This window comes from Pteropus alecto, unplaced genomic scaffold (genome assembly GCF_000325575.1).
Source record: "Pteropus alecto unplaced genomic scaffold, ASM32557v1 scaffold239, whole genome shotgun sequence".
In the NCBI taxonomy this organism is placed as follows: domain Eukaryota; kingdom Metazoa; phylum Chordata; class Mammalia; order Chiroptera; family Pteropodidae; genus Pteropus; species Pteropus alecto.
This window is the reverse complement of record NW_006494613.1, coordinates 672,850-698,141: the sequence shown is the minus strand read 5'-3', so window position 1 is coordinate 698,141 and position 25,292 is coordinate 672,850. Positions and strand designations below refer to the sequence as shown.

Sequence of the window (25,292 nt, the reverse complement as noted above, 5' to 3'; positions counted from 1 at the left end):
CAGCAGTAATTTATCTTATACATCTTTTTTTGTGTGGGGATATATACCTTCTGACTTTAGGGATATTATTAGAAGTTCTTTTATTGGTTTTATTGATTTGTTTTAAGTTTTCCATTAGTTAGAAAGTTAAACAATTGAATTTTCTAAAGTTGAACTCAAGAGAGCTCATTTTTCCAGTTAAGTGAGTTTGAATAGCACTGTTACTGCAAGGATTAATATGGTTAAAATTGAAGGTATACTGAATGTGTATTACCTCATGGTGAAATGCATTTAAGGACTAAAAAAGCTACTCAAGACAACTAATTGATTTCCTGAGCTTATTAGTTGAAATTATTATAAGGAATTTTAACCAGAGTGTATTCTTTTGCTTATTGGAAGATTTAAATGAAAACCAGCTTAAAGGCTGAGAAATTGGTAACAAGATACAGAACCTTTCATTTTTGATTAACTGATTTGTCTCATGGAGGCTGGTAGTGAATGGATAGTTACCATCTAATTATTATACAGTTGCTTATGGGAAATAAATTAGACATCATACTTTAGTTACTAATAGATGCATTTCCCATATTTCATAAATCACTAGCATAATTAGTGCCTTTGTTGATAGCATTAGTAAATTGAATTCATCTGAGATTGAGGAGAGTGATACCTTTAGGGCTGATTCATTTAAAGTTGCTATGGTTATTTTTACAGAGAGAACAGAATTTCTTCCCCATTAAAAAATAAGTCCATATCAAGAACTTTGTGATCTACTATTCTTTACTATGTACTCCTGAGTGTCATTCATATTTCTTTCTGAGATAAAATTAGGCCTAATTATATCTTACTGGGCGTTCATTACGGATATTATCTGGGAATTTTAAAGAATGGAATAAATACTTATCTGTAAGGTTATTTAGATATCATGTTGTCTAAAAATTGAAAGATAGATTGAGTGACCTTAAGTCTTTCAGCAAAATATTCATGGCTCAAATACACTCTTAAATATATTTGGTCCCTCTCTGTCAGTGCAGATATAGAGGAAAAAGAAGTATAAACAATGCATAATTGAATGAGTAAGTAGTATTTTCATTCATCACATTTATTACCATTTGCCTATCTATAATATTCTGTACTAGAGAAATGATCTTAAAGAGATACTTTAAAACAGGGGTCCCTAATTCCTGAGCTGCAGACTGATATTGGTCTGTGGCCTATTAGGAACTGGGCTGCACAGCAGGTGAGTGGCAGGCGAGCTAGTGAAGCTTTATCTGTATTTGCAGCCGCTCCCCAGCGCTAGCATTACTGCCTCAGCTCCATCTCAGGTCATCAGGCATTAGATTCTCTTAGGAGCACCAGTCCTCTGGTGCCAGAAAGGTTGAGGACCACTGTTTTAAAAGCTACCTTTTTTATGTTTGGGGACCAGTTCACCCAAAGGGATTGACCTATTATTTCCAAATTATTTTGAGACATTAAATTTCAGCCTTGGATCAGTATCTTGAGTTCTTTTGGATGCCAAAATTGCCTAAATTAATTGGAAGAAGTTATTAGTCAGAATATTCTGTTTGATATTAAATTAATCCTGAAATTTTAGGTTTGGATTCAGTACTTGGAAGTCTCTTCAGTTTGGCTTTTTGTCCTTTTGACATGACTCCAATAGTCTTAGATAACAATCTTGCTTTCTTGTATAACAAGATGTTGCAGGTTCATTTTGTACAATTTCTGTCCCATTCTTGAAATCCACGTTTAAATTACTTCCATGAGGTCCTGGTTACTTTAAGAGAGAATGGTCTTTAGAAAACACACTCTGGTACTAGGGTTAAATACCATCACTTGCAAGTTGGTCATTGTTTCTAGTGGATTTTTTTTCTTTTAATAATATGTCAATAGTATGTATTTTTTAAAATTTTAGAGTATATTGTACAAACAAAAGATTATATTCAGTTTAATGAATAATAATGAAACAAGTACCCGTTGCAAGCTTAAGAAATTGGACAAAACCAGTACCTGTGAATCAGTCCCCCAATGACAATCCCTTTCCAGCCCCCTCAAGGTAACCACCATCCTGAATTTTCTGTTAATCCTTTCTTTATATATTTTTTTACACATGGTTTTTCAGTAAGCTATATTTCTTAGATTTTCATGTATTCTGCAACTTGCTTTTTTATTGAACATTTTCTTTTTAGATTTATCCATGAAAATTCATGTTTTTATAGTGCCATTTAGTAAGCATTTCATTGTATGAATATTTTGGATTTGTCCATTCTGTTGTTAAAGAATATTTGAGTTGTTTCTAACTTTGACTCTTAGAAACAAATACTGTTGTGAATATATTTATATGTGTAAGAGTTTTAAGGCCTATCCCTAGGGGTGAAATTGCTGGTAATAGTTATTTTTTTCCAAAGCAATTTTCTCATCACTCTCACCAGCAATGGATAAGAGTTCCTATTCCCACCAGTTGCAGTGTTCATTATGGATAGGTTTTTCCTTCTTGCTAGTCTGATATGTGTAAACAGTATTTTATTGGCCATTGGTTTTATTGGCCATTTTCTTGATTCCTAATAAAGTTGAGTGTATTTGCCTATGTTTATTTGTGTTACTTCTTTTGTGAAGTGCTTTCTTAGATTTTCTGCACATTTTTCTCTTAGTTTTGTGTTTTTTTCCCTTATAAATCAGGGCAGTTCTTCATACATTCTGGATGCTAATCTTTTTTTGGGTATATGTGTTACAGAATATCTTCTCTCAGTTTGTGGCTTTTTCCCCCACCATCTTAAGGTATCCTTCGAAGAAAATTTAATAATTTTAATGTAATTAAATTTGTAATTTTTTCTTTGTGATTTGTGCTTTGTATATCATGTTTAAGAATCCCTCCACACTGGAGAAGGTTGCATAGATAGTCTCATTTCTTTTTTCTTTTCAAAGGTTTTAAAGTTTACTTTTCATTTTGAAGTCTGTGATTCATCTGAAATTTGATTTTTGTGTATGGTATAAGGTAATTATAAATATGTATTCAGCATGATTATTAAGTAGTTTGTATACTCTTATTCCATTTAAAATCAAGCTTGCAAGCAGAAGCCTCAGGCAACAGATAAAACCATCAGTGACTCTAAAGCTACACCTTAAGCAGAATGAAGATCATAACACCAAAGTTCTGCAGACAGACCCAGCTACCCTGCTCCATTTGATTCAGCAATTGGAACAAGCATTGGAGGAGATGAAAACAAACCACTGTAGGAGAGTTGTGCGTAACATCAAGTAGTCCCAGTTTTAAGGTTTATTCTTTTTTACTCACTTGTGAATTAATGATATGAAGCAGTTACTTTTAAATACTTTTTTATATTATTGATGGTGATAAATACAATAGAGTCCATGCAAGTTCTTTTCCTGTGACAAGATATTGAGGTTAAAAAGCTAAAGTAAAGTTCCTTTCCTGGTCCGCTTCTGGAAAAATTAAGATGTGTTTTATATTTTAAATGTGTAAATAAGATTGAATCAACTGCAAGTGAATCTGTACTGTTCATATCTTCTGTATGTATCCTTTTTTGATGCTCTTTTGACTTTAACTTTATTTTCCTCCTTATTGACCAAAATTTGAAAATAAAATTGACAGTGCAGTACTGTTACTGTTCAGAATGTTTCTAGACAGTTTAATGTTTTTGACCTTTAAAAGCAATCTATGACATTAATAGCCACAGAATACTTGTAACTAAATGGGAATTTTTTAAAATGCTATATCGTTTAGGCAGCTCATGCATTTTTCTTTGCATGTGAAGATAATATAAGTACTTGCCATGTGGCTTAAGTTTGAGTTGTGGCTAATTAGCTTAAATATTTAGTACTCAAATTTGTATGATCATTATCGTATTTCATCAAGGACTACTTTTTTCCCGTAGTACCCAAAGCATCTAAGAGACATGCTGTCATTTATATTTATAAACAATGTGTGCAGAAGTAAGATAATTAGTTCTTAATTATCTGGATATAAATTACAGTCACACTTTATAATTTTATTTGAATAAAGTATAAAGAGGGCAAAGGGAGACCACGTTTACTACATTCCAAGCAAATATCTCTTCCTTACAAACTTGATTTTTGTTTTATTTTTTAGTGGGCAACTATAAGCTATTGGCCTGAAAAACTCAGATACTGATGTGTCAGATCAGCTTGATAAGAGTATTGGGACACAGGGATACTTAAGGAGAAAAATCATATGGAAGGGTAGAAATGGGGGTTCAGTCGTAAGTATGTGGTCAGGGTCTTATTCTGAGAGTCTCATCCACATGAAGCAACCCAGGAAGGCCTTTAGAACCATCAGACTTTAAGCTACACACTCTATCGACACTGTGTCTCTTAAGAATTAGAGATTTTTAGGTCAGAGTGACATCATGTTTCTTCTTTCTTTTATGAGAGAGCCTAGCAAGAAACAGAAGCCAGAGAAAGAAAAGCACAATTGAAATTGCCACCCATTGGTCCCCTGCAAGCATCTGGGTCACTCTTTTCCCATAGGTATATGTTCTGCAGTTACAAAATAACCATATCAGATATTAGGAAACTATAATCAAATAACTTTTAATTATAGTGATAACTTGATTAATGAAACTTTTATATTAACGTCACGAACAAAAGGAAACTTTATATAACACATCAAATAGGAACATATATCATCTGGTTTAAAAGCAACATGCTTGCCAAGCTTAGATGATAAAAATAGCTCTTTGAGTCTTATTTGTTCACATTTGGTAGAAGATAAGTGGGGTTGACCACAGCCAAGATTGAAATAATAGCCCTGTGTCCCCTCAGGGCAATCTTTCTTCTACTTCATATCCAATGTTCTTACCCCAATCAAAACAAGAAAGCATGTGTTAATCTTTTTTCATTTTTATCAAACTCCCCTGGCCTCCTTTTTCTATAATCCATTATTCTTTCTGATGCTCTGCCTTTACCTTTTTGGGCCAGAGTTAATTGGGAGCAGTCTCCTCTAACTTTTTGAACCTGAGGCTCACCTTTTAGTTCAGACCATGGAATGAGGCTCTTCCTTTCCTTGTTTAAATATTCCATACCCTTATGGACTCCTCTGCCTTGTTTTATGGCACATTTGAATTTTTTTTTTTTTTGGTAGCCTGTATATGAACATATTTTCTGCAGGTACAGTTACTGTTCTACTCTTTTGTATAACTAAGTTTCTTAACTCTGGGTAATGTGCCTTTCCATTTATAACTATCTAAATTCTTATTAAAACATTTTAGATATGAGTATGCTGATTTTTTAGGATTGGCTGATGCCTATTTAGACTTAAGTGTCATATCTTTTATGTCACAAACCCAGAACACTAACATCTCAGCTCTCAGAACAGAGCTGTACTAGGATATAACATATGTATCACAAAGTCTATATGTACTTCACCCACTGGAAATCTCCTTTGTGTTTCACAAGATGTCAGTGAGCTTGTTTGTTATTTATGGTTACAAGCTTAGGCAAATTTAAAGCAGCAAATTTGAAAGTTAGTGGGGAAACGATAAAATATACCTTCTTTGAAAACTGAAAAACAAGAACTTGACAGTAAGGAAAGTTTGAAAAATTAGTAAAAGTGTATAAAGGATACATATGTGGGTGCCCTTAAAATTCATAACAGTATGTAGCCTTTTAGGATATAATCCTATGAGAAGTTTAGGAGGTCAGTCTTTGGAGCTGGACAAAGGGTTTGAATTTAGGCTCTGTGGCTTATTATAGATCCTTAATAAATTCTCAAAATCTTGGTTTTTTTTTCATCTCTAAAATAGAAATAACACCTACTTCGTTGACTTGTGGGGACTAAATAGGACCTTGGATACAGAATGTTTCTCATGGTACTAGGCTTTAGAAAATACTCATGTAGACTGAGGATCTCATTATTTTGTAGCCTTGAATTATGTCTAATATACTTTAAGAAACAGAAAATGTTATTTGGTAGTTTTCTAGGTAATAGAATTATGGCTGATTCTTTCCATATTTCTATAATGAGCTTGATGACTCATAATATTTTTTAAAAAAATCTTTGAAGTTGAAGGAAGGAGAAAATATTGGGGAATTTAAATGCATTTTTAGTAATTTTAATTATTGGGATGATATACACATAGTTCTCCAGAAAACTCAGCTATTCAAAACTACTCAGCCTCCAAAAGACTCAGGTGGACATGCTTAGGGTTTCACTTACTGGCTTGGTCTAGATTCCCGTTTTTTCTTTTTTTTTTCTTTATACTAGTGAAAGAAGCATGGGAATCTCAAGACATTATCTAAGCCAGTTCTCCTTTTCTGGGTAATATTACATCTGTGTTGTTCTTAATCTCCAAAAGAAACCACATAATACTTGGTAGTTTTTTTACAGCCCTCTTATGCTTAGGAAATTCTGTCAGCTGCTATATTAAAGGCTTACCACTTTAATTTACTTGTCTCTGTACTTATTTTTAAAAATACATATTTGATTAAGGCCCTCCTTAGCTTTACCCTTTCACAGTTTCTATAATCATAGGTTATTTTCATCTCTTTTCCTTTCACAAATGATAAAAAATATTTTGGTGAAAAGGATATCTCTCGTAAAACATTGCCTCCAATTTAAATATATTCACTTTTAAAACCACCATGACTATTATGTTCAAACTTAAATACTTAAAAGAAAAAGTCCAACTCCACCATTAATGTGGTTAGTTCCATGAGCTTTACAGACTTTGCAAGTGATGTTTTAATTATAAAAGCAGAGTAAGCCCATTATTTCTCTGCTTTGCAAAACAGTGTACTATGGAGATGAGAAAACAAAGATATACTTTATGGCATTAAATTATATATTTAATGGTTTGATCACTGAATAGTAATGAGTCTTTGTTTTCTATTTATATAGCTCTACTCCTCTCTGCCCAGGAACTCAAATGACTTAATTATGTTTGATAGCCATAAGTCTATAAGATTCCACTTACGATAATGGGGAAATGTAGGAAAAGTAATTTTATTTCCTTAATGGACTAAAAGTGAAAAGGGGCATGTGGCATACAAATATCTGCATTAATATACTCTGAATATGGCTTCTACTCAGATTGTTGCCATTAAACCCAAGTAACTTTTGATAAGATGAGGGGTTTTTTTTTTATAATTATAGTGTGAATTATGTTTGTTATCATTAGGAATATTACATGGCTATCGAAGTTGGAAGCCATGCTCTTTTACTTTGCTTGAGCCAAAATTGACGCTTTTTAGTTGCAAAGACCACAATTTTCATTTTCCTCTCTTGCAGTTATCATATTTTCTCTTGCAGAATGGTGTGCCCAACAACCAGCTAAAAAAAGGAAACACAGAAAAAAGGATTTTTGCCCTCTCTCATAAACCATATGAGGTCTTTTAACTCTCGTAGTCTTAATTTTTCTTACTCTTTACTCTCTGACATTGAGCTATAATCCACCCATTTACATGTGCATGTTGATAGGAAAAACAAAGCAAATTTAAAACCTTTAAAACCTAGCTCTTTTACAATGGTACTGACTCAGTTTTGTTAAATATTTATTAAGTGCTTATAGTGATCCATATTGTGAGTCCAACAAAGAATAAAGTCTTAATCTCAGTTTAGAGTGCTCTCATGCTATAGCATCTTTGAAAATTGTTTAACCCGTAAACTCATTAAGCTGCAAAAAGGAGTCTCCTAAGGAGCCTGTTCTGAAAAAGGAAAGCTCATCTGGGCTGCTGTCTGTTGGAACCTCTTTTCCTTGGAACTCCACCTTCTTCTGGAAGGCAAAAACTCTAATATGATTCAATGGCTAGAGATGGAGAAATGTGCAAAGGAAAGGATAGATCACGGCAGAATCTATCCTTTTGGAATTCTTGGACATGGTTGGGATGCCAGAAATTATCTTTACTCCTTTTTTCAGTGAAATGGGGTTCCCTGAGGTAACCAGAGGTGTGATGGGGAAAGCAAATTGAGTTCTTTTTTTTACCTGCATGCCAATGTTGTGATTGTCATAAATCCAATGAGAAGTGGATGCCTGTGGTTTTGAAGGAATGTGCTTAGTTCACAGAATGAAAAGGCTTCTCAGTTAACTCAAAGACTAAAAACACAGTGATTAAAATTCAGAGAATGAGGAAAAGAAAATCCAGGGAAGTCTTTGAGTTTCACTGGGGCGAGTATAGATGGTTAGGATATGATTTCCTGGCATGGTCTGCAAACCATGCTTTTTTATTCCAAATAAAAAGGTCTTACAAAGCTCGAATGAGTTTAAGTGCTGCAACATAATAAAATTGCTTGATTTGCAGCTGAGACTATTGCACAATTCATACAGAACTAAGAAAGGCTGCAGGCAATTTTTTCATACCTCAAAGGCAAAAATGATTTGTCTCATGATATGAGCAATGTAATTAAAACCTTTTTTTAATGTTCAGACTCTAATGATGTAATTATTGTGTTTTCCCCTATGCTTTTTTTCTTCCACTTTGTCTAGATGTAAATACCAAATTCCATGCCTTTCTTAGGCCCTTAGAACAATTTATTTTCATGCCAAACCGCTCATTAAAACCCTCCCTTTAAAAATTGTTTTATTTTTGAGAAATAATTCACATAACACAAAATTCACCCTTTCAAAATATATAGTTCAGTGGTTTTTAGTATGTTCACAAAGTTGTGCAACTATCACCACTATTTGATTATAGAACATTTTCATAGCCCCCAAAAGAAACCCATATCCATTAGCAGTCACTCTTCATTTCCACTAATCTACTTTCTGTGGATTTGCCTCTGCCAGACAGTTTAGATAAGTAGAATTATAATATATGTATGGCTTTTTGTGTCTAGCCTCTTTCACTTACCATAATGTTTTCAAGGTTCATGTTATAGTCTGTCAGTACTTCATACCTTTTTTGTGACTGAATAATATCTCATTGTATGAACACTCCCCTTACTTGTTACAGTATTTGAGTCTTATTCCTGGTTTTACTATGGAATTAATCCGTTGCATTTTATTTTATAGTGTTTATAAATCTGACAAATTTAATAAGGTGTTTTCTACAATGATGGTTTTCTAGAATTATCTTCCCAGATACAAGTTAGAAAATTCTGAAAGTGAATTCTTCCTAGCCAGTTATTAGAAGAGTTATTCTCCAGCGAACTGTCTTATTTCTAGTCTTATTCAAAAGTTATATCAGGTAGGGAGCTAGTCAGCTAAATTGTTGAAGAAAGTTTTAGCAGAAATCAGCTCCAAAGAAAATTATATTCTTTATTTAAATTGAAAAATTTCCTACTAAAATGAAGAATGTTCTTTGGGCATTTTATAGCTTTAGAGAAGATAGGAAAGCAACTAGGGAGAATTTATGTCTTTCCATATTCATTTTGTATATTTTTCGTATTAGAAAAGTAAAGTTATTAAAAATTTATAAACTGTCTATAGTGGAATAGAGAAAAGTGCATTACTTTTGCTTAAGTGCACTCTTCAGAATATCTCTGAACAAATTTTGAAATAGTGTACTGAGGGATCTCTAGGACACTATTTTGCAGATGATGCAGCTGCTGCAGCCACTGCTTCTGAGGCTCATAGCCAGTAGAGGAAATGGGAAGGTAAACAACATTGATTTAATCAAACGTGATTAAGTGTAAGAAGGAACACAACAAATGAGTTCTGCATGCATAAGAGAGGGAGTGAGTAGTTCTCACTAGAGACATCAGGAAGGCACTTTTTCCCTTGATCATTTTTGCTTTTTGGGTGGTTGCACCCCAATCTACCTTTTGGTAATAACCTCTTCTTAACTGGGTAGTTTGGTAGGACTGTCAGACAAGAGACCATGTCTTCCACTATTTGTGATAAGCCTGTAAACCTCTCTCTTGGGACTTTGGAACCTGAGGAGTCAGAGAGAATGGTTTTGGCAGCCTTGCAAGATGCTTGATAGCCTGTTACGTGGCCTCATGACAATGGTCCTGTTCTTCAAGGGCCTGATTTCAGAGCTGCCCCTGATTCTGCAGAGCACCTAATACATTTCCAATTTTTTTATTCTCTGTGTAAGTTAGGGTCTAAATAACTCTAAATGTTACAGAAGATAAAAATACAATTAGATTAATTTTGTAAATTTGCATACTTTATTTCATAAAAGTGGGATTTTTATAAAATAGCTCTGCAAATAGGCATCAAAAAGGCATTATTTTAGGATATAGGTTGAGTCCTACACTCATAATAAAAATCTCCCAGTTCATTAGGGAGATGAAGATTCAAATGAACCTTCATTAGTATTTTTCTTTTAATGCTGTACTATTCCTTTTATTTGTTCCTGTATCCTCTCCATCATGTCTATAAACTATTTCATTAGAAGTTACAATAATCTGGGTGTGGCTCCATAGTGTAGTGGTTAGCACGTCCGCTTTGCACGCAGAAGGTCCTAGGTTCGTGCCCCAAGTGGAGCCACAGACCATGCTCTGGGTGTGCCAGGTCTCGAGTGCACCTAGTCCCCCTGAGTGAACCGGGGGTGCCAGGCCCCGGGTGTGCCAGCCCCGTGTGCGCTCCCGAGAGTACATGGGAGGAGACACCCCACCTTCAGAGATCCAGTTCTTAAGGGGAGACGGCAACATCCGTAGGTCAGGGGTGGAAATGGGGGAGTGGGGAGGAATTAAAGAGGGAGAAAAAAAAGTTACAATAATCTGGTAGTTTCACTGTAATTCTTTTAATTAATGTAGTTTGCTTGCAGAAATAAGATAAAAAAAAATAAAACAGTAATTATCAAATGAAACAGTGCCTAGAATAGTATCTGACACATAGTAGTTAAAGAAATTAATGAGCAAATTAATCAGTAAATGAGAGTGTGTGAATAGTATATACAATATGCTCTGTGAAAATTCAGAGTTAGGAAAAGCACTTCAGTGTGGAGTTGTGAGAAAACAATTTCTCAGTTGTTGAGAGAAGGGCAGGATTTGAGCAGATGAATGAGTAAGATGGGCATTCTATGCAAGAAATGATCAAAAGGCATGACAGTGAAAAATCAGAGGCCGTACTTTTGTAACCTGAGCTGTGGTATGGATTATGGCCGCTGTGCAGAATGAACCACTGTCACTGCAACCTTAGATCTGGTTCTCCCCTCTGGACCCATTTTTTTTTTTTCCTTTTCTACTACAGGTCAACGTTCTCTGGAGCCTTGGGTATTTCAGAAATGTGTAGGGAGGGCATGTCAGTGTCATTTGCCCACTGTGCCTTTCAAACTTTACTCTTTCACCCTTGTTTCAAAGCACTAGCTCATTAGAATTTATTCCATTCAGCTATGCCCCCTTTATCATTAATAGCTGCTTTTTGTGTACTTCCTGGATTTTTCCCCTTTTCTCTTCATCCATCCATTCAACAAGCATTTATTGAGACCTACTAGGTTCTAGGATGTTTTAGGTGCTGAGAGTATAGTGGCAACAAGAGAAAATCACTGCTGTCATTGACCTTACATTCTAATGGTGTGATGGATAATAAAGAAAATAAATGCACTAATTTTAGGTGTGCTTAATGCTCTGAAGAAAAATAAAAACAGATTAGAGGTTAGAGAGAGGGGTTAGAGTTGAGAGCTGCCATATTAGGTAGACTGATCAGAGAAAACTTCTACAAGATGATGTTAGAGCAGAAATCTGAAGTGAGAAAGTGAGTTGTGAAATATTTGGAAGAAGAGTATTCAAGACAGAAGGAAAAGTATATGCAAATGCCTGGAGGTGAGAATGAGGTTGGTATGTTTGAGGGAGTATGAGGAGGTTGATGTGGCTGGAGTTAAGTGAGGATAGAATTGATCAGAGCAATGGGCGGCAGCAGGATTAAGCAGGGCCTTTAGATTCCAACTGTTCTTCTCCCCCAAGTTCTTCCATCAAACTGGGCATGTGGATGATCCATCCAACACCTCGGCTTCTCATTTTCTTGATCTTGTTTCCCAAGGTCTTCCCTGTTTCTTTCAGCTACTTGCTTCCACTGGTATACTCTGGACATTGTCCCCACCTGAACTATTCTATTTCTGAAATCACAATGTCCGACCGTCTATTCTTTGAAATTGATCCAACTCATTGGATAATTACCTCCCACAGTCCATTTCTTGAGCTTCAAATGAACCTTCAATTCTCTTATCCTACTCTCTATTGGACAGCCTTCATCTATTGATATTTTCCTTCTTATCCAGCTTGGATTCACAACTTATCACTTCAAATAAGCCATCACTGTCAATATTCTAAATCCTTTCTGTTTCACCTATTCCATTGCACCTATCTTGCATACCATATATGAATTCAGCTGGTCATCTTTTTTTCTTGCTAGTTCATGGGCTTACAGAGACAGGAAAAACATGCAGAATCACACAGGTTATCAAGCTTATACATTAATGGTCATCAATCTCAAGCCCTTAACACTGCCTGACTAGCCTAATGTTTCCCTAGTCAGCAGTCTCCCATTTTCAACAGCTACCTCAAACCTCCACTCCCCTTTACTCTGACCCAACCACCACCCCCTCTCATTCTCCCTCAGTGACTGCCTCCTTCACAGAACAAATAGAAGTGACCAGATAGGAATTCTCTCTACTTCTGATCAACAAACCTGTAATCCTCGTTGTTCTCTGCACTGATAGTCCTCTTTCTCTCCAATCCAGTAGAGCCATCTCTCACATTTCTGGATTCTGAAGCTTTTGTATCGTCTACTTATCCATCTTCCTGATTTCTTTCCATTAAAAAAAGCATTTTCCAGTCTATCTCATCTTAATATCCCTTGACTCACGTCATTCTTAAGTTACCATATACTCTCTCTCTTCTCTGTTTCAGTAACTACTGAAAAAGTTCACCTTTCCTTCTCAATCTATTCCTGGTAACATGTCCAGGACTTTCCATGTTGCTAAATCCAATGTACATTTTTCAGTCCTCATCTTACTAGGTCTTTCAATAGCATTTGACAGGTTAATCACTCTCTTTCTAAAAAGTATGCCCTTCCCTATCTTCGTGTATATGTATATGTGTGAGAGAGAGAAAGAAACACTCTCCTGTTTTTCCCTCCTACATCTTTGGAGGTGTATTCTCATTCTTCTTTGTAAGACTCTGTTCTCTATGCTCCTCTTAGTTGTAGATTTTCCTTACAGCTTTACCCTAAGCCATTTCTCTCTACAGACTTATACCAGGTAATTTGGTTAATTCTCTTGGCTTTAATTACCATCAATTTTTTGATAATTGTCAGCTATAGATCTCTAACCAATATTGCTTACCTGAATTTGAGACACTGTAACTACATATCAGCTCTCTGCACTTAGATGTCTAACAGGTGCTTCAAACTCATGATAAACAAAATTCAACTCATCTCTTATAAACTCAATTTTCTTCTAGTGGTCTGTATTCAAGAAATGACATTGCCAGCCACAGTTGCTCAAACTAGAGAATGAGTGTCACTCTTGGCTTCTCTCTCTCCCCCTCACTCACTACAGCTGGTCAATTACCAAGTTTTATCAATTCCACCTTCTTAAATATCACTCAGATTAGTCCACTTCTCTCCATTCCTGTGGCCTCCATGCTCTTGACTGGGCTCTTGACTGTATCTGCCTCCAGTTAACTGGTCTCCCCGACTCCCTCTTAAGCTTTCTTCCCCCACCCTCCCCACATCCACCTATGCATTTCTACACAACAGCCGGAATTATCTTTCAAAAAGAGAAATCACATCCTTTGACTACTTAAAATCTTTCAGTTGGCTTGCATGGCTTTTGTGATAAAAGCCTGGCTCCTGCCATTATCTCCAACCTCATCTCTAGCATTCTCCTCTTCCTATGGCATGTTCTTTCATTTCTGTCCCTTCCACAATCTGGATCCTCTGTTATCATTTACCAAGGTAACTCACATGCATTTCTCTGTGTTCAGCTTAAACTTCATTTCCTTCAGGTCAGGAGCCCCTCCCTTCAGTTTACATAGTGCTCCATGCTGCCCATATAGATTCAACAGCTTTTGTTGCAGTTAATAGCTTCATTACTTTTTTTTCCTGGATTGTAGGAAATGTATTTTTGTTTTCCTATGTATCCCTGGTGTCTGTCACTGTGACTGGTACATGGTAAAGTATTAAATGCTGAAGAGAAAAAGAGGGAGAAAGGAATATAAAACGGAGTAGAGTACAAAATCTGCATATATTTTAAAGTAAAACAAGGCTCCAAATAAATTTTGCTTTTCTGTCACACAATTATGGTTTGCATTAACCTCACAAGACAAGTTACACGTCAGCCTTTTATTTTTTTTCCTGTAGTGAGAAGACATATTTAGGACATTTAGTCTGCAGATTCCGCTGAATGAACACAGCCTATATTTACTGAGACCAGTGGTTCTCAGCCTAGGCTGCCCCTTGGAATCTCTTGGAGAATTTTTAAAAATTCTGTTTCTGAGCCTCTCACCGTTATAGATTCTCATTTAATTGGCCTGAGATTTGTAAAAGCTCTTCACATTATTCTTATATACTGCAAAAATTAAGAACATGACAATTAATAGAGTTTTTTTCTTTGTGACTTGCTTCACTGATATTTGAGCCTGTTGCAGAACAAGAAATTCAAACAATCCAGATTCAGCAGTGCTGTGATCCATCACTTGTGCTTTCATCTACAACTAAAAATGACAAAGTAAAAATAATTCATTGGTACAAAATAACTGTCGGGTCCAGAGATAGTGTTGGTTTTAGGCATATTTGATCCAGTGGCCCAGCGATGGCCCCAGTGACCACTACTTATCTTTTTCTTGCTCTTCCCTACCTTGGGGTTGGCTTTTTTCTAATTTAGGCCCTCCTCATGGCCAAATATGGCTGCCAAAGGCACTTGGGAAGTGAACCCATCTTTGTTCCAGTATCATTATTAGGAAAAGTTTTCAGATTTACTCTGATTGTACTGATTTAGGTTACAAATCAGTTGCTGTGTTTAAGGGGTTGGAATGTGCTAGAACAAGAGTGGAGTCATCTTTCCAGGAACCATAGCAAACCCCAAATGAACATAAGGTGTTTAGGGAAGGAAGAAAGGAGAAAAATAAAGGCTGAGATCATCAAATGCCTGCTATAACCACATAGTGGTTTGGCCTAGCTGCAGAATTTGGTCACAAAACTGTAGTAGTGCTTTATAGTGTGATACTATCGACTATAAAGTACGTAATACTTTATAAGTAACATAGATACATTTCTATATCAATTCCCACAGTTAATGATAAGCTAAATATTCATCACAAAACTGTTTAATGAGAAAGAATTTGAGAATAGAAAATTTGATTTGCATCCTGCAAATGTGTTGCCTCATGTATGGCTTTTGCTTAGTGCCTCCATGAACAATGTCTTCTCACCTCATTTTGAAAAATGAAAAATTTTAGACCCTAAAGAGAGCCATGTTTGTGGCTTTCCACCCTGCAAGCTGAGTGTCACCAGCCAAGAAGATTTTGTTGAACTTTGTTTGCTTTTTATGATTTTATTATGAAAACAATAGAGTTTAAATCTCACCTGAAATATATTATCGAATTATAACTTTGAGTATGCCATTCCAAATGACATATGCTAAGAGAAAAAACACACACAAAAATTTCTCTAAAAGTCTCCTTCCCTCTCCCCATCTTCCTGGGGATGCTAACTCTTTCTAGTTAAAAACTCACTATTCTAGAGTTTGTTCTCACCAAATACTCTTCTGATTATAATTTGGCTTTGCATTAAAAGTTTCTCATAGCCAGAAATGTGCTAACCAGCAAACATGGATTTGGGGTCTGCTTGTAATTATGTTTCCATCTCTAGTTAATTATTGCATTCATCAGCCCTTAGAGTCCCATTGTATCTACATGTGCTGACATTTAAGTTCCTGAGTTTATAAAACTGAGGACTACATTCCAGAACAAGGCCCCTGCCATAAACTTTACTAAGATCAAAAATGTTATTATGTCCTGGTAGCCAGACAGTTGTTCTTCAAGCCACCCTCAACAGACTCCTTTTCATTCAACTTACACCAGTAAAAAAAATTTTTTAAAAGAGGAATAAAATAAGACACTTAGAGTTTCTTTTACCATTTAGAAATTCAGTGCCTGAACCCTCTGTCTATATACTTAATGAGATGGTGCACATTCCCAAACATAAAGAACCTAAAGTTTCACCATTCTAGGGCTGATTATGAGAAGTTTCCTTGAAGACAGTGCTTGTGGTGGGGAAGAACTCAGTAGCCAGAATGTGAGCATTGAGTAAATATTGGCCCTAATATCTCTGGATCATCCGCGGAGGTTGAAAAGAAGCTTATCTGCAACAGGTGGAGACTGAATTCATCTGCAGGGCTGCAAGTTCCATTATTCCTGAAAACACAGAGGGACCTTCTAATGATGAAACGTCATGGGCAAACCCTCTGCAGAGATGCAGTTGTTGTTCTTAACTTTAGAAGATTTCAAACATTACAAAAGTAGATAGAATAGTATAATGAACCCTTAAAGCCCATCACTTAATTTCAATAACAATCAATTCATGGCCAATTTTGTTTCATCAAAACCCCCGCCCATTTTGCTCTGTGTTACCCACTCTAACTCCCATGTAATTTTGCGTCAAAGCTCAGACATCATTTCTGAGATGGATATTTTTTAGTTGAAGAACAAACTTATTTTGGCTAGTAATATGAAAATGGTCACCATGGTGAGAAGTTTGCATTTCTTCATGTTATGATTCTCTTGAAGTAATGTGTCTTTGTTAAGTGTAGGATTAGGCTACATTATCCCAGGAAAATTTTGCTTGTTCTTGGGGGAGTATGGTATGTGCAGTTATTTAAGGATTGTTCACAGGAAATCAAGGACAAGTCTGAGGATTCCAGGAAAGGTGTACAGGCCAGATCCTCACCTTGAGCCTTATGGAACTGGCCTGGGTTTGACTAGATAGGACCCATCGTGGCCACAGGAGACCCTTCCTGTCACAGGTTTTGTTACAAGACTGAAGAATCCAGACTGTGGAAAATGTCTTGAGTTCTGACTACCTTTGCGGTCAATACCACACTTTTCTAAATGAAAAGGTGAAGGCATTTCACAATGGGAGAGGGCATTCCCATTGACATTTGGAGGTAGATAGCCATGAAGATTTTTGACTGAAGTTATTAGGGTTAGGGTTAGGGTTATGTGCCTTTCTCTTATAGCCTGAAGAAATCTAGGAGCTTGGCTTTCAGTCAGGAGAAACAGGCTCAAGCCCCACATATAAAGGGGAGGATAACTGGCCCCTGCCTTACTGGGGCTGGCAGGGAGTTAGGCAAAGAGGGTCCACGATCTGGACCACAATTTTAGGGCCATTATTTACTCAATGCTCACATTCTGGCTACTGAGCTCTTGAACATTCTGATAGAGGCTACATCTAGTAAGACTTATAAGTTGTCTTCTGTGTTGTCTTTTCCTTCTGTTATTTCTGAACCTTCAATAAAACCATGTTAAAAGTTACAGTCTAGTTTCACCAGTCTGGTATGAAATTAATAAAAGAGAACGTATATAAAACAAATCAGTATAAGGGAGAATAATAGCAACATGCTGTGAGAGACCAGTCCTAACATTGCAGGAGGGCATTTGCACAGAGGTTCACCCCCCTGAAACCAGATGCAATGACCATGATGGTCCTAAAGGACAGGAGACTCTTCTGGGGATTCTTAGGATTATTTTGGAAGGGAACCTGTTAAAAGACTAGGTTTCCTGTTTCCCTGTGGATAGAATGGAAATATAGGAAAGATGCCTTTATGCTAATCTCCAAGATCGTGAGTCCTGAGCCCATTAGTGATAAACAAATATCAATGTATGTCATATACATGCTTGTTGTGGATAGTAAGTTTCTAGAAGGATACATAAATTGTTAACTGTGTTTCCTCTGGGATTTCACTTTGTATTCTTCTATACACTATAAAAAGTTTTCAAGTATATATATTATTTTTATAATATAAGTTAACTAAAATAAGATAAAATATATTAAACCATATTTCAGCTGAGCCAAGAAGTTAATGCTACATTAGGAATTAAATAATGGATAAAAATAACATATTTTTAACATTAGCCCAGAGTGGTTTACATTTGCCAAGCTCCTTCTGAATTTTTCTTCTGCAATGTTCCTGCTTTTTTGGAGGGTGGGGGTAGAGTGGGGGTTGAAATTGAATATTTTATTAACATAGTAATTTTCTTTAGATTTTTTTTTTTAAAGATTAAATATATCCTTCCATTATTAAACTACAAGCTGTGGAACAATTATAGTATTCTCCCAGATTTATACCATTTGTAATGATATTCATTCCTTGCACATAGCATTAGAGCAGAGTTCTCATTCCTGGCTGCATACCTAAAGCCTGGCACCAAGGTCAGTAAACCTGGAGTGGGTGCATCTGAGCCCACCTATATTCTTAATTTTAAAAACTGTATAGGTGATTCTGACTTATGGCCACAGTTGAGATCCTGCATTAGAAGAACTGGGGGTGGAATACTACAGGGAATAACCCCAAAAAACTCAACCCGAACTTCTATGCAAGGTGAGCAGGCGTTAGTTGGCTGGTCCAGCCCAAAGATTCCCTGCAAATGAGCAAATAGCAGAGCCGAATATAAATTGAACCCTGACAAATAAGCATGGACACCTTTGTAGTTAAAATATACTTGTTAAAAAGTTATTTTGAATTAATTTTTCAATTCCACTCTGGCTTCTGAGTCTGTTAGTATTTTTCTTCCTTGAATTTCATGAAAATCTAATGCTGGATAAATAAAGAGAAGAGAGAAGAGAGAATAGGGTGTGCTGAAGAGTTATTTTTAGAGTGAGTTTTAGGATTATTTTGAGGTTGACATTAATTCATTTCAAAGGGGCAGGAAAATATTCAAATGAAGGTAGCATGAGGTTAGTATGAAAAAATTGATGGAGCCTCTAGTTCTGTTGCTCACTTTCCAGGATTTGGGGCCAGCGCATTAGTTCTTTATGTCTAGTTGCCTTGATAGCACAATAAAAAAGGATAGAACTGGATACTCTCCTAGCCTTATAGTTCTATGTATCTGTGAAAGAGAACCATGGCAAGAAGAGGCAGGTAAGGCCTAGAAAGGGGGATGTGCCTTTTAAAGTAAACTAAAACTGGGATTCTTAACTTGAGTTCTTTGGAGAATGTCAAGTTTTCTATGAACCTCCTAAAATTACTTACAAAATTCTTTATGTGCTTTTTTGTTCCTGTGGTAATGGTCCATGGCTTTCAGTAGATTCTCAAACCATTAAGAAGGATTAAATGGTGCTTTCTTTCCCCTCCCCCCCCCACTCCTTTTTTTTAAGTTGTCTGGGAGTATTCAAGTTAGGAAGACAGAAAAGAGAGCTTGTTGATTTAGTGATATGTGGAGGGATCCCATTGGTTCCTGGAACTGAAACAAAAGGCAGGTAATCACATTGCTTGAAGCCTGTCATGGGGGAAAAGGCAGAGAAGAGGTGGGAAAGAAACTATAGACAGAAATTCTAGGTGAAGGACCAGATAGTTGGTAATTGTTGACACTGCATGATGGTACATTGGAATTAATTATATCATTCTCTTTACTTTTGATTAGGTTTGAAATTTACCACAATAAAACATTTTTAAAATCAAAGGCCCCAGAGAAGACTCTGGGAAGATGGTAGAGTAGGAAGCGCCAGAAAGATATCCCCCGTTGAGAAAACAATTGCACTGGCAGAATCCATCTGTAACTAACTATTTTAGAATTCCCAAGTCTATGGAAAGGTTACAAATTCCAGGGGAAAGGATTGAATGGTAAATTGCAATTAATTTTGGTCCACTTGAGCTCTCTGCACAGTAGCTGCTACTCATTTCCCAACCCTCACCTTTGTGGCAGTTAGCTGAGCATGTGTTCCTGCAGCAGCTTGTACATGGTTTGTGGCAACAAGGGTGGTAATAAAGGACCTTGTTCCTCAAATAGCGGGGATCTGTGCTTTGATCCTTGATTGCTATTTCTGATCACAAATGAACAAAGAGGTGGACAGCCATTATTCTTGTACCTCCTTTCATTATTGTAAGCCCCACCTCTCTGGCTAAAGTGACTGCCAGGCATTTTAAAGGGCCAGTGTCTTCCTCTCACTCTTTAGTTTTCTCTTTTGGGCCAAATATTGAAGACTGGGACATTCAACAGCAGCTGCACATGAGGGTAAATTAGAAAGTCACCACATATGTCCAGGGGAAGGCACAGGCTCAGAAAAGACCGGAGAAGACCTTATGTTTACACCTCAGACTGATCCTTGGCACAGAGATACCCTACAACAACAATAACAACAACAAAACGAAAAATAGCAAACCTTGGAAAAGGGAGAGAATCTGATTTTCAGGGTTACCACATTATCAAAATCTAATGTAAAGTTTTCAACAACAACAACAAAGTAACAAGGCATACAAAGACACAGGGAAGTATGGCCCATTCAAAGGAAGAACATAAACCAGCAGAAACTGTCCCTGAAAAAGACCTGATGATGGATTTACTTGATAAAAACTTTTAAACAACTGTCTAAAAGACATTCACGCACTAAAGGAAAGTGTAGAGAAAGTAAAGAAAATGATGTATGAACAAAATGGGATTATCAACCAAGATAAAAACTAAAAAGAAACAAGTAAATTCTGCAGCTGAAAAGTGCAATAACTAAAATGAAATAAAATAAAATCGCTAGAGGGATTAAAAAACAGATTTTAGCAGGCAGAAGAAAGAATTAATGAACTTCAAGATAGGACAATGGACATTATAATGTCTGGAGGACAGAAAGAAAAAACAAGAAAAATGAACAAAGCCTAAGGGACCATCAGTAGACCAACATTGCATCGTGGAAGTCCCAGAAAGAGAAGAGAGGAGCAGAGAGAATATCTGAATAAATAATTGCCAAAACTCTAAGAATTTGGAAAACTTACAAATCTGTGGAAATTAACACACTCTTAACCAATGCATCAAAGAAGGAATCACACAGGAAACTAAAAAATAAAAATGAATGAAAACAAAAACACAACGTACCAAAACTTATGGGACATCAGTGAAAGCAGTGCTGAGGGAGTAATTGGTAATTATAATTGCTTACGTTAAAAAACAAAACAAAACAAAACCCTAACTTTATAACTTAAGGAACTAGAAAAAGAACAAACTAAACCCAAAGGTAGCAGAAGGAAGAAAATAATAAAGATTAGAGCAGAGATAAAATAGAGAATAGAAAAATAATAAAGACAGAGAGTAGAATGGTGGTTGCCGGGGGTTAGGGACAAGGAGGCATGGGGACAGAGTTTCAGTTTTGCAACATGAAAGAAGTTCAGGAGATGGATGGTGGTGATGGTTGCACAACAATATGATTGTACTTAGTATTACTGAACCCGAACACTTAAAATGGTTAAGATAATAAATTTTATGTATGTTTATTTCCCCGGAATTTTAAAAATGGAAAATATTTAAATAAGGAGGCCCACATGATAAAGCAAGAAAATCCTGAGAAAAGGTTCCTGAGAATCATTGAACTTGTAAGAGCAGAGGTGAGTGGCCCATGGCACCCTGTGACTGAGTTAGAGATTAGTAATGATCTCCCACTTCCCACCATCTGCTTCCTTTTCTTCCTCAATTCCTTTTTTTTTTTCTGATCTGCTTCCCTGAGAGAAAAATCTCACTCTTCTGAGATCTTAAATTTCAAGTTTGTTGTGATAATTATGCAAAAAAAAAAAAAAAAAATTTTAAAGTATGAGGTTACTGTGGAAACCTTTAATTTTCTGATAGTTATATAAACTTAAAAAAAACTCTGGGGCCTGGTAACTTAGTAGTATCAATATAGGTTAGTAGCATCGAGGTAAAAAGTAAAAGCAATTTTATGGTATATTTGGGTGGATGGTCCAGTTTTCCTGAATAAGCATTTTAGGGATGGAATTTTGTATAATTCCCCCTGTTGTTCACTTATTTTTCAGTATAAATACAACCTTGATGATATGACAATTTCTGTTCTTTCCAAAATGAGGATAATAAGGTTACTTGTTTTATTAACAGTAATATAAAATCTTGGAGAGAAACATAAATGTTTAGAAAATGTCTAAATACAGTTACTACAGCCTTTTTCTAAACCTTCACTTAAGTGAGACTTTCTAATCATGAATTTTTATGTCTTTACCTCAAACTGAGAGTATTCCCCTTAAAAGCCCCACCCACACCTAATCAGAGAAAGTCTCAATTTGTTTCATTTTTACAGATTGGTTATGTTGGAATTGTCAGCCTGTCCTTCACCTCTTGGGCACCAGGGGGCAGACATCTTAAATCTCACTTACCTGAGACAAATCCTTTTTCCCTCCACAGCAAGGTTTTCTCCTCTGGATTTGCTCCAACATGTTGAAGAAGCTTAAAGGAACAATCCAGTTTTACTCTTCCTGATAATTAACGTCTTTCCTGATGGCTCACCACACCCAGCTGAGACAGAAAGTAATGATTACTCAGGAGGCTCCCACTGTTTATCAATCTGCACAATCAAAAGAATTGTCCTTGTAAAGTCGTTGCAAACAATCAATTCATAATCTTTTTCTGTTCTTAATTGTTTTTAGGCTAAACACAATCTAAAAGTCTATTCTTTACTCTAGCCTTTAAAGCTTATACAGTGAGATAATAGAAGTGAAACTGCTTTTAAAGGGGGAAAGAAACGAAATTTGATTGTAGAGTTACTTCTAGAAGATAGGTTAACAATACAAGGTTGTTTGCCTAATAAGTAATCAATAAATGGTCAACAATGTTTGCTAGAGACACATTTTCCTAAAGGTAATTTTTTGTCCTTGTGAATGTAGTTCTCATAGTTTTATTTTTTCTTATAGTTTCTCTGTTGAGCTTCCTTTATGAAGAATTTTGATTTTCTAAACCTATTAACTCTTGTGTGCTTATCCTAAAATGCACAGTCAGAACCACTCAGGTAGCCATTTGTTCATTTAATGAATTTCGTGGATATTAAGAAATCTAGAAATTGAATTTTAAAAGTAAAATATGACTTTTTTTTATCTGTTTACTGTAAGAAACCAGGTCTCAACCATCAATAAATAAATGATTCCAAGAGAAAATGTAAAAGTACAAATATATATGTATCGTTTTCCTAACAACCAAATAAGAATATTTTTATTTTTCTTTGAACCATCCCTTAATCACAGTGTATTTAGAGTAGTTTCACATTTCTTAAGATTGTTTTTAATCTGCCCTTTTGTACTTTTGACAGCTATGACAAGATTTAGCTTAAGGGGTTAGAGACTTCAGAGCATCTGAACAGGGATTTCTGAATTCAACACAAATAGCCCTCACTAGATAAAGAGATTTTATACTTAGGATTTGTCAGCATTTTCTTTGTAAGCAAACTTGGGACCAATATTCCCAGGAAGACAATGTTACAAATGTTGATGAAGTTCCCCAAATAAGACAAAATGAAACATTTTCTCTAGTTAAATATGTCATAGTTCCTTCCACATTTTGTTATTGTTATTTTAACTTTCTATGATTACTATAAGTAATAGGAAGAGAAATTAATATTTGTAGAGCATTTTATTCACACATACCAAGTTGTATTTATCCATCTCTTAACTCTCATGTGAGATACATCTGTGAGGTGCTGTTATCTCTATTTTATGGAATGGACAGCTGCTTCAGAGAAGTAAAAAATGTTGATAGATTTCAAAATTTAACAGCCATCATTACAGGAGAGAATTAGTTTTTTGTTTTAGTTTTTAGAATTGGCATAGACAATCCTGAATTTCTAATGGTTTATGTGTAAAAAGTTTTTTTAGTAAAATATTTGAAATTGAGATATATTTTTAAACTAATAATAAGCACCTGGGAAAATATATTCTGAACTTCAATTCCCCAACTCCAACCCAACCCTAAATCATAAGTTTCAGACCCCCTTCTCATTTTCTAGGATTACCTTTCCTCTGCACCCACGTACTCTGCTCACCAGGGTAGTTACTCTAAGTTACAAAGTTTGTCAAATGTGGATGTTTATTTGAAAGGCAAGAGTGTAGGTTTTTTTGGGAAAATTGTGGCTTTGGGCATCAGACATCTCTCTCCCATACTTCAACTTGATTGAGCCTCAGTTTCCACCTCAGCAGTAGCATAATAATAATATATACACCTCTTAGAGTTACTTTTGAGGATTAAATGAGATATCTTTTGTATTGTTCTGGAGTGTAATTGGCTCCCCAAAACTTCCTATCCTTTTTCATAGTGTTACCATTGGGGCCTATTAGAGTTCGGTGTCACCCCAATGGCAGGGGCGTGGGATAGGGATAACGGTACAGAAGTGTATTGGCATTTTTCCTCGATTCTTCCTCATTGACACAGTGAAGAATCACAGGTCAATGAGATATAGAAAAGATTTATTAAAAGTATATTTTAGAAAGACAAAGCATGCTCCAAAGGAGGCACATGGTTTTAGTGAAGAGCTGTAAGTGAGCGCTGTAATAACCACCACCACAATAACCAACACAAAAAAGGGACAAAAGGCCACAATAGGCCACAAAAGGACCCAGAAGTGGGAATGTCTGCATTATATTTGAGCCGTGATGGATGGTTCCAAAGGCATTCCTAGGTGATTGACAAGTGAGATAGTTTTGATTGACAGCTGGCTGCTATATAACTCTGCCTACTGTGCATGTGCTTACTCCGAATTCAGTCTATTATAATTAGATTCATGAACTTCCAAGCATAAATATAGTATCAGAATGAAACAAATTGTGGACAAATTAAAGTAGTACCTTCTGCACAAGCGTCTGTAGCTAGATTAGGCCAGCTAGGATTACGATTCTCTTGTCCTTTCTCTCTGAAGATGCAGGAGGAACTCTCTAACTACCAATAGAGTGTTCTTTGGGCAGTCTCTAGGCTGGGCCTCTATTTCTTTGTTCCCCCTGTCACTCATGTCAAACTAGCTGCTACCTAACAATAGTAAACTGGGTAATATCTATCAGTAACTTATTTTGCCATTTCAATTATGGTGTAGGGTAGTGAGTACAGTCAGGAAACCTAGGGCTATTGCTCTACCATAGAAATTAGCTTTTGGGATTGACCTCAGACTAACTAATGTCTATTTTTTTAAATTTTCTTATTCATAAGATTCAAGAATATAGAGGTGGGATATACAATCCTAATCATGCTGGCCACCCTTGCTTTTCTTCTTGATATAAGCTGTGTTAGCAACTAAAAACACCTTGAATGGTCAAGAATTGGGATCATATCATATCATAGAAAACATGAATTCAGGAGAATTCAGGAAAAATAGAATGTCTGTTAAATGGCAAACCAAGGACTGAACATGAAGAGAACCACATTTAGGGAAATGATATTTGGGGAAATGATAACTTTCTGTGTTTTCACCCACCACTTCTCTCCTTTT

At 36.0% G+C, this 25,292-nt stretch overlaps 1 protein-coding gene across 2 annotated transcripts in view; it reads left to right on the top strand.

Moving 5' to 3' along the window:
- COMMD2 (COMM domain containing 2) overlaps positions 1-25,292 on the top strand; it is a 49,809-nt gene that overhangs the window by 10,334 nt on the left and 14,183 nt on the right. The window contains exon 5 of one of the 2 annotated variants that reach the window (XM_025042494.1): positions 3,041-3,251. In XM_025042494.1, the coding sequence (XP_024898262.1) occupies positions 3,041-3,238 (198 nt within the window). In that variant the 3' untranslated portion in view covers positions 3,239-3,251. Of the gene's footprint in view, positions 1-3,040; positions 3,617-25,292 lie in introns of those variants that run through there. The other variant, XM_006926208.3, reaches the window with a different exon arrangement.